Source organism: Dipodomys ordii, unplaced genomic scaffold (genome assembly GCF_000151885.1).
Source record: "Dipodomys ordii isolate 6190 unplaced genomic scaffold, Dord_2.0 Scaffold226, whole genome shotgun sequence".
Taxonomy (NCBI): domain Eukaryota; kingdom Metazoa; phylum Chordata; class Mammalia; order Rodentia; family Heteromyidae; genus Dipodomys; species Dipodomys ordii.
Genome location: NW_012267442.1, coordinates 927,425 through 940,573, shown reverse-complemented (window position 1 = coordinate 940,573; position 13,149 = coordinate 927,425). Strand labels below are relative to the sequence as shown.

Sequence of the window (13,149 nt, the reverse complement as noted above, 5' to 3'; positions counted from 1 at the left end):
GTTTATTCATTCTCTGTCTGAAGATTTTACAAGCAACTTCTTTTGTAAAACATTGAGCCAGGTGCCACTGGCTCACACTTATAATCATAGGTACTCAAGAGGCTGAGATCTGAGAATTGTGGTTCAAAACCAGCTCAGGCAGGAAATCTTGTGAGACTCTTATCTCCAATAAACCACCAAAAAAGCCAGAAGTGGAGCTGTGGATCTAGTGATAGAATGCTAGCCTGGAGCAAAAAAGCTCAAGTACAGCACCCAGGAATTCACCCCAGGACCAGCATAAAAAGAAATCATCATCATCACCATCATCACAAAGCCTATCAGTTATCCAAGCTAAAACACCAATTTAAAAAATAGTGAGACTATTACATTTTAAAATATTAAACAAGAAAATATTGAACAGTAAGAAAGACAATGAATGACAATGTTCTGGTGACCAACTTGTAGTTGATGTTAATTGTTAACATCATGATAATGCAATAACATGGTTTTCATCATTAAAATTAGTTCTATAAATTATGATTAGGGCCAGGCACTGGTGGCTCATGTCTGTAATCCTAGTTACTCAGTAGGCTGAGATCTGAGGATTGAGGCTCGGAGCCAGCTTGGGCAGACAAGTTCTTGACATTCTTTTCTCCAATTAACCAGCAAAATGCTGGAAGTGGCGGTATAGCTCAAATGGTAGAGCACCAGATTTGAATGAAAAGCTAAGTAAGAGTACAGAGTCCTGAGTTTAGGCCCCACTGCCACCACACAAAAAAGAAAAAAGAAAAGCTACTTGTATAAAATTACCATGGCATTGTCAAACTAATCTTGAACAATGAGCAACTAGTTAAAACAGCCAGGATGTCCTAGGTGGAGAACTTGAGGACATTCTCTTTTTTTTCATAAATTTCTTCTCTCCTTGTGTAAGGAGAGAAGAAACATAACAAGAAACTATTTGGATAACCATTATTGCTTAATTGGGACACTTAATTGGTACTAACACTAACCCCCTGGGGTTAGGCCAGGTGATTGACAGCTGCCATACCAGTGGGCAATGGAACATAGCATCTATGTATCAAGTAAAGATTCCTTTCCTAGCAAGAAATCTGTGCAGTCAAAGGGAGGAGTAATTGTTTTATTTATAAGCATATGTCTCTAATTGATTTATGCATGTGCATTTGTGCACATACAGGGCGCTATGCAATTTCTGGAAAATTATGAAAAAGAAGACATAACGGTAGCAGAATTGGAAGGAAACTCCAATTCTTTGTGGACCATCAGCCCTCCCAGTAAGCAGAAAATGATACAAGAGCTCATGGACCCCAATAGTAGCTTCTCTGTTGTTGTTTCATGGAGTATTCAGAGGTAGTTACTGCATTTCCATGCATCATTCCCTAGCCCCATCTAAACTTGGGTGGGAGGTAGACAGAAATATTAGATTAATGTAGAGCTTACTCTATCATTACACAGATGGGAACCTTCCTTTCATGCTAAAGCTAATGTTTTTGTTTACTAAATAATGACTTGTCCAGGAACCCATGACCAAACTAAGAAATTCTTAGGCTTTATTTATTTAGTTAGTTAGTCAATGAATTTTGTTTTGAGTAAGAGAGAGAAGTAGAGGAGCAAGAAATAGGATGATGGCTTATAAAATGAAATAAGTCTGTGTGAATTTTCTAAAAAAGGTTGAAGCCATAGTAATGAAGAAATTAAATCCTTTTCAGGATGCAGAGATAGGAAGATCTTAGTCTAAAATTACCTCAGGCAAAAGTTAGCATGAGATTCTGTCTTAAAAATAAATCAGGAATGGTGTTACATTCCTTTTCCCAACTACTCAGGAGGCAGAGATCAAGGCATCTCAGGCAAGGTTAGCTTGAGATTCGATCTCAAAAATAGACTAAAAGGACAGAGGCATGATTCAAGTGGTAGAGTACTTGCCTAGCAAGTATAGGCCTTAAGTTCAACCATCAATACCACCACAACACAGAGAGAGAGAGAGAGAGAGAGAGAGAGAGAGGAGAGAGAGGAGTGAGGGAAGAAGAATAGGAGGAGAAAAAGAAAGATTGAAAGATTAGTTTATGAAGGCTTGGACTCTTATGAATTATTAGTAGTACTTTTCTCTAACCTTGGAGGGATCTTGATCTGAAGACAACTAGAAGTGGAAAATGAATTGAAATTCCTCCTCCAGTCCAACTGGAACTAGTGGCAAGCATATACAGCCACTTCTTTGTCATTGCTTATGTAGACAGTATCTTACTAAAAGTTCTGGCTTCCAAACATTGTACTGGTGCTTTTATGATGCATTGGTCTCACCATGTCCTAGGTGATTACTTTTTGTCTCTGTCATAATAGTCATAAGATCAAGACTCCAGAAAGTCTTGATACCACTTCTTCATTAAAATTAAGAATCATGACAGGGACAAAAGAAAGCCTTCTGGAATCTTCTATGAATCCACAGGATATAGGAAAGAGCTGCCTTTGAAGAGACCTATGCAGACCTATTTTGGAATACCAATTTTAATCTTATTTTTTTGTCCTAAGTGTTCCCCATATCTCATTCCAATTTCTATATCAGTTGCCAGAAAATTAGCTTCTAGACTTTTTCATTGAAGAGCTACCACTAAAACCTAATAGAAAAAAGATTAAATTAAAAACTCAGTTTAAATATGGCTTCCGTTAGTCCTTGTAAAGGCCAATAGTATTGGATTAACATAAGAATGTCCTTGAGCTGGGCACTAGTGACTCTTACTTACTCATGAAGCTGAGATCTGAGGCTCAAGGTTTGAAGCCAAGCCAGGCAGTAAAATCTGTGAGACTCTTACCTGCAACTAGCCACCAAAAAGCCAGAAGTGGAGGTATGGTTCAGATGGCAGAGCACCAGGATTGAGAGCAAAAACTAAGGCACAGTGTCCTCTTAGTGATGCATTCAAGCCAAAAAAAAGTCTCCAAAATTTGTATCAGTGAAGCAAAATTGCTTCTCTTGGGGCAGCAGCCTCTTCCTCCTCTCCCTTGATTGCCTTGTAGTTTCAATGGGTTTATTAACTTGATTGTTTAAGGAACTAGATGTAGAAATAAGGTGAACAGAAAGGGTTGGTATAAAACTTGGGTAAGAAGACTTGATAAAATGCTAAAACTGTAAGTGAGTTTGTAAATGTCTCCTGCAGACTCTGTAATAATCACTGACATTGGGCCTTGTTTTTCTTCACAGAAATATGAGTCTGGGTGCAAAGTCAGAAATAGCAACAGATAAACTTTCTTTCTCTCTTCAAAATATTACAAGAGAGAACATAGCTAAAATGATTGCTGGAAATGACACGCAAAGTTCAAACACACCAGTGTAAGTTCCTTTTCCCTATGATATGCTTTATCAAACATACATGGCTGGTAAAAATTCTCACATGGTAATGCAATGTACTTCATCCTTTGAAAACACCATATTTCTAAGTCACTAAAAAATATGAAGTGATGAATACTTCGCAGTGCTGGAGGCTCATGCCTGTAATTCTAGCTATTCAGGATGCTACGTTCTGAAGATCACAGGAAAAAGCCTGCAAGACTCTTATCTCAAAATTTAAAAAAAATGAGCTGGAAGTAGAGCTATCGCTCAAACAGTAAAGCAGAAAAGCTAACAAACACCACCCAGGCACTGAGTTCAAGCTCCTAGGAGCAGTACAAATTAACACTAAATCCCACCTTTTTTTAAATTACAGGACAATAGAAAAGATCTACCCGTATTATGTGAAAGCACCCAGTGATTCTAATTCAAAACCAATCAAGCAACTTTTATCTGGTAAGAATGAGATGTTACTTCAGAACAATTCCATTTCAGCAGTCTGTGTGTTGAGCAAATTTCTCAAGCTATTTCCAGTTACCTTTCTGTGTGTGACAAGAGCCATGCAACTTTCGGTCTGCTTTCTCTGGCTAAAGGGCTCCCTGATAGTCAGGTGACATATTTTTCATTTTCTTTTCCACATTGACTATACAATACGTGACTAACTTAGATCATGCTCAGTGACGTGCAGTGCTGATTTCACTTACTTGTTTCTGTTATCAACCAGATCCTTTCACATATCCTTAAGTACAATAGTCTCTCCCACTCAGAATAGTAAAAAGACAGCAAGTTATGTACTTGATTTGGCCTAATGGTTAAGAATTATCAATAGTCATGATTTAGTAACTGGATCATTCCAGAGTATTAGTGATGACCAAAAACTGATACATTTAGGTAACAATCATGTGCCATATGGCATTCTAGTCAACCACAGACCATATCCATGTGTCACATACATGTGATGATGTGTCACCACACCTAGATGTGTGAGCAAACAAGTTGTACCATGTAGATTTGTGCGAGTACCCTCTGTAGTGTTTGCCAGTGACAAAATTACATAATGTGTTCTAGTCACTGAACAGATACATGACTGTGATTTACTTCTACAAAACTGCCTGGCTTCACCAGGTGCTGGTGGCTCACACCTGTAATCCTAGCTACTCTGGAGACTGTGAGATCTGAGAATCACTGTTTACAGCTAGCCTAGGCAAAGAAGTTCATGATATTCTTATCTCCAGTTCACATCCCAAAACCAGAAATAAAAGTGTGGCTCAAGTGGCAGAATGCCAACCTTAAGCAAAACAAGTGAGAACATGAGGCCCTGAATTCAAGCCTCTGTACGGTGCGCGCGCATACACACACACACACACACACACACACACACACACACACACACACACACACGAGGTAGAATAGAATGCAGGTATCTTGTGTTCATTCATTCATCAACATGAATGAGTGATTTTGCACCATGCACTGTGCCAAGAATTGGAGCTCCATGCTGCTCATGGCTAGCTGAAACAGCAGAAATGCTAAAAGCAGTTAGAATCCTAGTCAGATTTGGTGAGAGTGAGGCAGGAGAGGGTAGATGGACACAAGACCTATTTCATCTTCCCTTCAGGAAATGGACATGCCTTGAAAAGTACAAGGCACATTGGGAAATGGGCTATTTCCTTTTGATCAGAGATAGTCATAGTAATGTTTACTCTGAGAGTACAAATCATTCAATAAGCAATCACTTCCCAGGAAACACTCTGATCCTTCTACAAGCTGTTGTCAACGCGATTCTGTCTTCAAGCTCTCTCCTGTCACTGTATTGACCTGGCAGGAGATGCTCCTGAAGCTTCTGGTCTCTCCTTAGAGCATGTCTTCTTTCACAAGCTCCTTCCTCCTGCCTTCAGGTTCAAAGAAAAGTGTGCTCTCTCTTCTTTCCAAGGTCAGCCTCTCCTGTGCCTACTCCCAGCCTCTTTCACCTTCAGCCAGAGGGATTCTGAGTTCCCTCTTCCTTCCCATCCCCTGCCTCCTCCATCTCTGCTTTTCAATAGTATCCCCTCAAGGTGTATTTAACCCAAATTGATGGATAGTGAAGAAACTGAATGACACCACAAGTAGAGGTAACCACTATATAATAGAACCAGACCCAGACCTGGAGCCATCTTGGCCCCTGGCCAGGTGTAACTTGTAACTAACTGCCTCAGGTCTTCAGAAATAATTGTTATTACTATTCCTGAGTGTTCCTAGTGAATCTTGTATAGATCCATCCATCTGTCCATGTCTCCAGAAGACATTTACTGCCAAGCACTGCCCTAGATTTCTGCAATCCAATATCTTAATGCAGAGCTCGTTTCTACTCTCATGAAGTTCACAGCTCACAAGGGTGTTGATCTAGGCAGGCACTGTTGCTGGTGACTGGGGCTGCACTGTCTTGGTGGGATATAACTCGAAGATCATTTGCCTCATCCTTCCCTGCTCCTTTGTGTTTGCTTTATGCTCCAACAAAAGCATCCACTGCTCCACAATCTGGATTTCAGAACGTTACAGAGCTTCATACCATCAATCTTTATTTTGTTGTTCTTGTAAAGGTGATGTACAGAGGGGTTACAGTTACATATGTCAGATAATGAGCGCATTTCTTTTTGAACAGTGCCACCCCTTCCCTCCATTTCTCCCAGTTTATCCCTTTGAATCCCTCCCACAGGTTGTGCAGTCCATTTTCAACATAGTGTCTAGTGAGTACCACTGCTGCATTGATTCACCCTTTGTCCCACAAGTTCTGTGGGACTTACTCTCACCAAAACAGATAAACTTACATACAAGAAAAAAGTACCCAAAAAATCAGAGAAAAAAAGCAAAAAGCAAAATAACAAAAAATCCTTGTTTCTATTTCTTGACATTCATTTTGATAGCTATCATTTGATCATATGCATTTAGCGATTGAGCCTTTGTGATGCTTTCCTATGAGTATCTTCCTTTGGTCTCGCTGTGAATGTCAAGAGTCCTGTATGATTTATTATGTCCAAGTGTATCTTTTGTCTTTTGCCACCCAGGCAATGTACCAGGCACATTCTAGTTACAATAAATGAGGAAAACTATCATGCCATCAAACTTTCCCAAAATGATCTCTCCCCTCCTCCAACTCCACCTATTGAAATGAGCAAACAAAACTTGTGTGATGGCACATACCTGTAATCCCAGCACTAAAGGCTAGCCTAGGTCACATAGTGATATATTGTCTCAAAAAAGAAGGAAGGGAAGCAGGGAGGGAGGGAGGGAGGGGGAAGGAAGGGAAAGAAAGAAAGAAAGAAAGAAAGAAAGAAAGAAAGAAAGAAAGAAAGAAAGAAAGAAAGAAAGAAAGAAAGGAAGAAAGAAAGAAAGGAAGAAAGGAAGGAAGGAAGGAGGAAGGAAGGAAGGAAGGAAGGAAAGAGGAAGGAAGGAAGGAAAGAGGGAGGAGGGAAGGAGGGAGAGAGGGAAAGAAAAAAAGACAAATTGCTTCACTAAAGCAATCATGGATTATATCAAGCAAAAGTGGCCCCTGCAAGTAGACAGACTTTAATAATGCTGGCCCACTTAATTAAATTGTGCTTGTATACACAGTCTTTTCCCATCAAGATAAGGAATAATGCTACATGCCATTTTTCAATCCCTGGGGCAATCGTCTTCTTCCTAGGGAGACACTCGGTGTTGGTAATATGAATGACTCAGTCATGCATCCTCAGCGATGTGGGTTTTTAATGTCCATATAGTTGTTTAGAGTTCTTGACACAGCTGCTTGGGCGGTATATCTTCTCTCTCCCTGTGGTTTGGCTGTTGTGCGCATGTAAAACCCTGACTGACTTTTCAGCTGAGAAAGGGCCTCACCTGCAGGCCCAGAACTCACCCAGCTGCTCTGACAGTCACACACACAAACGTGTCTTCATCCCAGGATGGCATTTGGTAAGATGGTGACCAGGTTTTGCCTGGGAACTGCTAATGTAAATCCTAAAACCCTCATGCTGCCTTGATTTTCTTTTCTCTTCTTCCAGAAAATAATTTCATGAACATCACCATCATTTTGTCCAGAGACAATATGAGCAAGTCTAACAGTGAATGGTGGGTTCTCAACCTGACAGGAAATAGGATATATGAACAGAATTCACAGGCCTTGGAGCTGGTAGTCTTCAATGACAAGGTCAGCCCTCCCAGCCTAGGCTTCCTGGCTGGCTATGGGTAAGGACCCATTGCTATCATTAATAGTTATAAGAACTCACGTATGGGAGTTAGGAAGGTGGCTCAGTGGTAGAGTGCTTGCCTAGCATGCCTGAAGCCCTGGGTTCAATTTCTCTGTACCACATAAACAGAAAAAGCCAGACGTGGCACTGTGGCTCAAGTAGTAGAGTGCTAGCTTTGAGCAAAACAAGCTCAAGGACAGTGCTCAGGCCCCGAGTTCAAAGCCACAGGACTGGCCAAAATAATAATGATAATAATAATAATAACTCATATATGCATATAAAGTTGAGAATAAAAAGCTTCTTTTCAGGGCTGGGAAAGTGGCTCAGTGGTAGAGTGCTTGCCTTGCATACATGAGGCCCTGGGTTTGATTCCTTAGCACCGCATAAGCAGAAAAAGCTGGAAGTAGAGCTGTGACTCAAGTGGTAGAGTGCTAGCCTTGAGCTGAAAAGCTGAGGGACAGCGTCCAGGCCTGGAGTTCAGGCCCATCACCAACAACAACAACAAAAAAAGCTTCTTTTCTTTTTAGAATTCTCAAATTACATAGATACAATCTTGTGGCCAGGACCAGCCTCGGACTGCATTCCTCCAGTTAATGCATCCCTTATATCTGGAATTACAGATATAAGCCACCAGACTAGTATATTTATTAAGATGAGGTCTCACTAACATTTTGCCCTGGTTGGCCTGGAACTGTGATCTTCCTGATCTCCAGACTAGCTTAAGATCTCCTAGCTACAGAGTAGCTTGTGTAACAGGCATGAAGCATCATAGCTGATCTGATGCTTAAATTTCTAAGATCTTATGCAAGATAAAAGTTTGTAAAAATGTTACACAGCCTCATAATTTTCCACCTAGAAGTTATAATAAAAATTTCTGAAGAATCCAGGCTCCTGTGGCTCACATTTGTCATCCTAGCTACTCAGAAGGCTAACATCTGAGAATCATAGTTCAAAGTCAGCCCAGGCAGGAAAGTCCATGACACTCTTATCTCCAATGAACCACTAGAAAACCGGAGGTGGTGCTGTGGCTCAAGTGGTAGAGCACTAGCCTTCAGATGAAGAGCTGAGGCACAGCGCCCATGCCCCGAGTTCAAGCCCCATGACTGACAAATAAAAATAAAACTCTGAAGAGCCAGATACCAGTGGCTCATGTCTACTATAATCCTGTCTACTGAGATCCAGAGGGTCATGGTTTGATGCCAGGCTAGACAGAAAAGCCCATTAGATTCTATCTCCAAAATAACCAGCAATTGGGGCTGAGAAGGTGGCTCAGTGGTAGAGCGCTTGCCTTGCAAGCCTGAGGCCCTGGGTTCGATTCCTCAGCACGATATAAGCAAAATGAAAAAAGCCAGAAGTGGCGCTGTGGCTCAAGTGGTAGGGCGCTAGCCTTGAGCTGAAGAGCTGAGGGACAGCGCCCAGGCCCAGAGTTCAGGCCCCATGACCAGACCCCCAAAAAATAAAATAAAATAACCAGCAAAAAGTTGGGTTAAAGGATTAGTAGAGTGTCATCCCAGCAAGCAAGCCAACCAAGCATAAGGCACTGAGTTCAAATTCCCCAGTACTGCTAAAATAAAAATCCCTGAGGAAGACAGATTGCTCAGGAGAGACAAGCAACTTTCAGAAAAACAAAGTTGTAAGCACCAGTGGCTCATTCCTGTAATTCTAGCTACTCAGGACTAAGATTTAAGGACTGAGGTTTAAATCCAGCTGGAATGGGAAAGCTGATGAAACTCATATCTCTAATTAACCACCAAAAACATAGAAGTGGAGCTGTGGCTCAAGCAATAAAGTGCCAGCCTTGGCATGAAACAGCTCAGGAACAATGAGCAGGCCCTGAGTTCAAGCCTCAGTACCAGCACAAAAAAGAAAAGAAAGAAAGAAGGGAGTCCAATTGTCTTTCTACCCCATGTAGTATACTTCACCAAAAAATATGGCTAACATAGTTAACTGCTAGATACAGTTTCTACTTCCTGTCTCTTTCAGGATTATGGGATTATACGCTTCAGTTGTCCTCGTGATCGGGAAATTTGTCCGTGAATTCTTCAGTGGCATTTCCCACTCCATCATGTTTGAAGAGCTTCCAAATGTAGACAGAATTTTAAAGTTGTGCACAGATATTTTTTTAGTCCGGGAGACAGGAGAACTGGAACTGGAAGAAGATCTCTATGCCAAATTAATATTCCTGTACCGCTCACCAGAAACAATGATCAAGTGGACTAGAGAAAAAACAAACTGATCTCTTAGGACCCAGACTGCAAAATCAAGTTAAAATCTGGATTTTTTCTTTTTCTTTTTTCTTTTTTTTTTACAAAAGCACAATATTCTCCTAAGAGCTAAAGTATTTCTAGTTCAATGGGAATGGTTTTCTCTTCTGACGGGTAGCCAAAAGGAGCTGGGTTCCTTTATAGCAAAAGCTACCTTGGCACATGAAGACACTGTTGAAGTTACATGTACTTCCATTTCTCTGAAATCAGGGCTACTTGCTTAAGTTTTTGAATTCAGTGTCTTGCATTCTCATTGACTATGTGCCAGATTGACGCAGGGTTTTTTTTCCCTCAGAGAAGCCAAAGAGAAGAAAGAAGGAAGAAGGTACCCTTTGGGGTCTGCACCTCTTCTGGAGTATGCAACAGACAGTACTTAGCAGCACTGGAATGGTATTGCAACAGCTCTTAGCAGCACTGGAGAAGCTGCTGGATAGAGGCCCAGTGGGCCCTCAACACACTCCAATCATGCCACAGCAATAGATGGCAGGGAACACTCCCCACGTCTCAAGAGAAAAGAGCAGAGGGAACCAGTGATCCAGGAAGATGCCTATGGAAAGACAAGCCTCACTCTAAGCAAAAAGATAACATTAGTGATACTCTTACTGCCTTATCTCAATTGAAGACTGATACAAAAATCTTTCCATGAAACACCAGTGACTTCTCAGGAAAACAACAACAAACAAACAAATCAGCGAAGCAAATAAATGGACGCCTCCTCTGTGGAGATCTGGGTGTGACCTCTGCGGAGATGGTGACTGCTCTACTCAGATGGTCTCCCTCTGCCTGGAAAAGAACAGTTGGAAGGGCCAGCCCCACATTCTGGGAGCACCTCTCCATGGGAGCACCCCTAGATGTGTGCCTCCAGCTTTGTAACAGTGACTCAAGTCACTACGCTCTCCCACCCTGCCCTACCCAATGTGCTTTTTTCCCATTTCCATGGTCTAAGGCAATGGTTTTTTCCAATATGTGACATTTTCCTCCCTGTTTTTCAGGTATATCAGAGTTTACATATTCCAATTCACATTTTTACATCTGAGACGGGTTTTTTAAGTTCATAATTATGAAAGAAATATGTATATTGAGCTTGGGGAATAAAAACTGGCTTTTCTTAAATTATTACCATTGGTAATACAACCTCTTCATAAATAACAATGTAGCATGAGAAATTGATGATTGAAATGTAGTTTTCATTCCATATTAAAAATACAGTTTCTGGGAGTCATTGAGTGGGCTAGAATAAGTTTAAAAAAAACAATCCTGTGTACTTCCTGTTCAGGGCTGACCTAAAATAAAGCACATCTTGCAGTCATACACAGAGTACTCTTTTTTTTTTTTTTTTTTGTCATTCATGGGGCTTGAACTCTGGGCCCGGGTCCTGTCCCTTAGCTCTTCAGCTCAAGGCTAGCACTGTACCACTTTAGCCACAGTGCCACTTCTGGTTTTCTGGTGGTTAATTGGAGATAAGAGTGTCACAGACTTTCCTGTCTGAGCTGGCTTTGAACTGCGATCCTCAGATCTCAGCCTCCTGAGTAGCTAGGATTACAGGGGTGAGCTACCAGTGCCCGGCCAGAGTAGTCTTTATTCTATTTGTACAAAATACGAAAAGTATTTTCAATACAGTAAATAGACTAAAAAAATAAAAAGAGAAAATTAAAAAAAAACCACTTGCCAGGCACCGATGGTTCATGTTTGTAATCCTAGCTACGCAGGAAGCTGGCATCTGGAGGTCACAGTTCAAAGCCAGCCTGGGCAGAAAAGGCCATGAGATTCTTCTCTCCAATTAACCACCAAGAAGCCAGAAGTGTAGATGTAGCTCAAGTGGTAGAAAATTGAGCAGAAAAGGTAAGTCACAGTACCCAGGCCCCTAGTTCAAGCCCTAGTAACACACACACACACACACACACACACACTCACACACCACTTCTTGTTGGCTTATTTTAGTTTTGTAATGTAGATACTCTATAAATCACAAGAACAAGTATTAGCTGCTAACAAAGGAGTTTCCAAAGAAGAAACTATAGTATTGGTTTGAAACTTTAATAGCAGAACTCAAATGATGTTCAGTGTCTTCTATGGAATTAATTACCAAATATCGGTTCCTATGCTTTGAAAACCAGCATGCCTCCACCCTGCTAGGATCAGCTACTTCAATCACAGCAACAATAGAACCAAATCACTTAGCAGAACTCTTGGATGATGTTCTGATTTCCCGACAATAATCATGGTGTGTATATGTGCTTGTGTGTTCTTTTATATTTTTTAAACAAAAGTACATAAGGAACTTCCAAGAAGCAAATTGTAAGACATTTAACAACAAACTGACACAGGAAAAGAAAAGGTCAAAGGATATTAAAATTAAAATATTTCACCAAAAAATTGTTACTAGGGCTCAAGAACGAAGGCTCCAGCCATATGGGAGGAAAATCGTTTGTTTCAGTGATGGTGATAGACCACAGGTCTTTTACCAGCTCCAGGACTGGACACACTCTATCTCTGAACTCCACCTCACTGTCAGAGGGGAAAACATCCAAAAAAAGCATGCTGACTACAGAAGGCAGGCAATTCTTCAAGCCAGGTCTAAGCTAGGGTAGAAATCACATAGAGATTGAGGAAGCCTGCCTCCAAGCCATATGGCTAGGAAATCCAACCATGGGCCCCTTAATTTCTCTTAGCTTCATTTACCTGACAGCATATATCCCCAAGCTTTAATCAACTTCCCAGGAATTAAAGGGCCTCTCTTGGGCTATATCCCCTCTTCCTATAGCAGCCACGGCCTGCATTTGGGCTTCTGAGCACAGTTTGGAAATGGAGAAGCTCTGGAGGAGAGGATGTTAGGGAATGACCTTGTGAAGAACCCAAGCCAGTGAGGTCTGCAGGGCTAAGGAGATGGAGAAGCAGTTGCAATTGACCTTAGACTAGTGGTAGGAACTTGAGATCTAGGGTACACCTTCTGCTGTCCTGAAGAAAGCTGGCAGTGTTCGGGTCAAGCCACACAGACTCCTTGTCACAGTCACCATCCACAGGAATGATGAGCATGTCCCTGTGGATGTTAGTTAATGCCTCTGAGGGTCACAGCAGAGATCCGTCCATGAGCATGCACACGGGCCAACAGAACAGGTCCAGGGAGATGGCACCATTCTGCCAACTTCTCACACTAAGCTTGTGAGGGCTGACTTAGAAAAGAAGAGCAGAATCAAACCTGTAGTCACTGCTGTGGCAGCAGAAAAGTGAGGGGGTCTAGAATAGAGGTGAGGAGATTTAGACCAACGGTGAGGGGGTCATGGCCAGGAATAAAGGGGTCCAGATCCTGTGGAAGGGGCTTCAGAAGGGGGTGCAGGGATGAGTATTATCTGGCCTTGATTGT

The 13,149-nt window shown here is 41.5% G+C and overlaps 1 protein-coding gene across 2 annotated transcripts in view; it reads left to right on the top strand.

Annotated features, from left to right (window-relative positions):
• Positions 1-11,094, top strand: part of Piezo2 (piezo-type mechanosensitive ion channel component 2) — a 427,547-nt gene extending 416,453 nt beyond the window's left edge. For both annotated transcript variants that reach the window (XM_013035844.1, XM_013035843.1), the window contains 5 exons: positions 1,175-1,347; positions 3,191-3,319; positions 3,693-3,772; positions 7,336-7,519; positions 9,505-11,094. In XM_013035844.1, the coding sequence (XP_012891298.1) occupies positions 1,175-1,347; positions 3,191-3,319; positions 3,693-3,772; positions 7,336-7,519; positions 9,505-9,757 (819 nt within the window). In that variant the 3' untranslated portion in view covers positions 9,758-11,094. The remainder of the gene's footprint in view (positions 1-1,174; positions 1,348-3,190; positions 3,320-3,692; positions 3,773-7,335; positions 7,520-9,504) is intronic.
• The last annotated feature ends 2,055 nt before the right edge of the window (positions 11,095-13,149 follow it).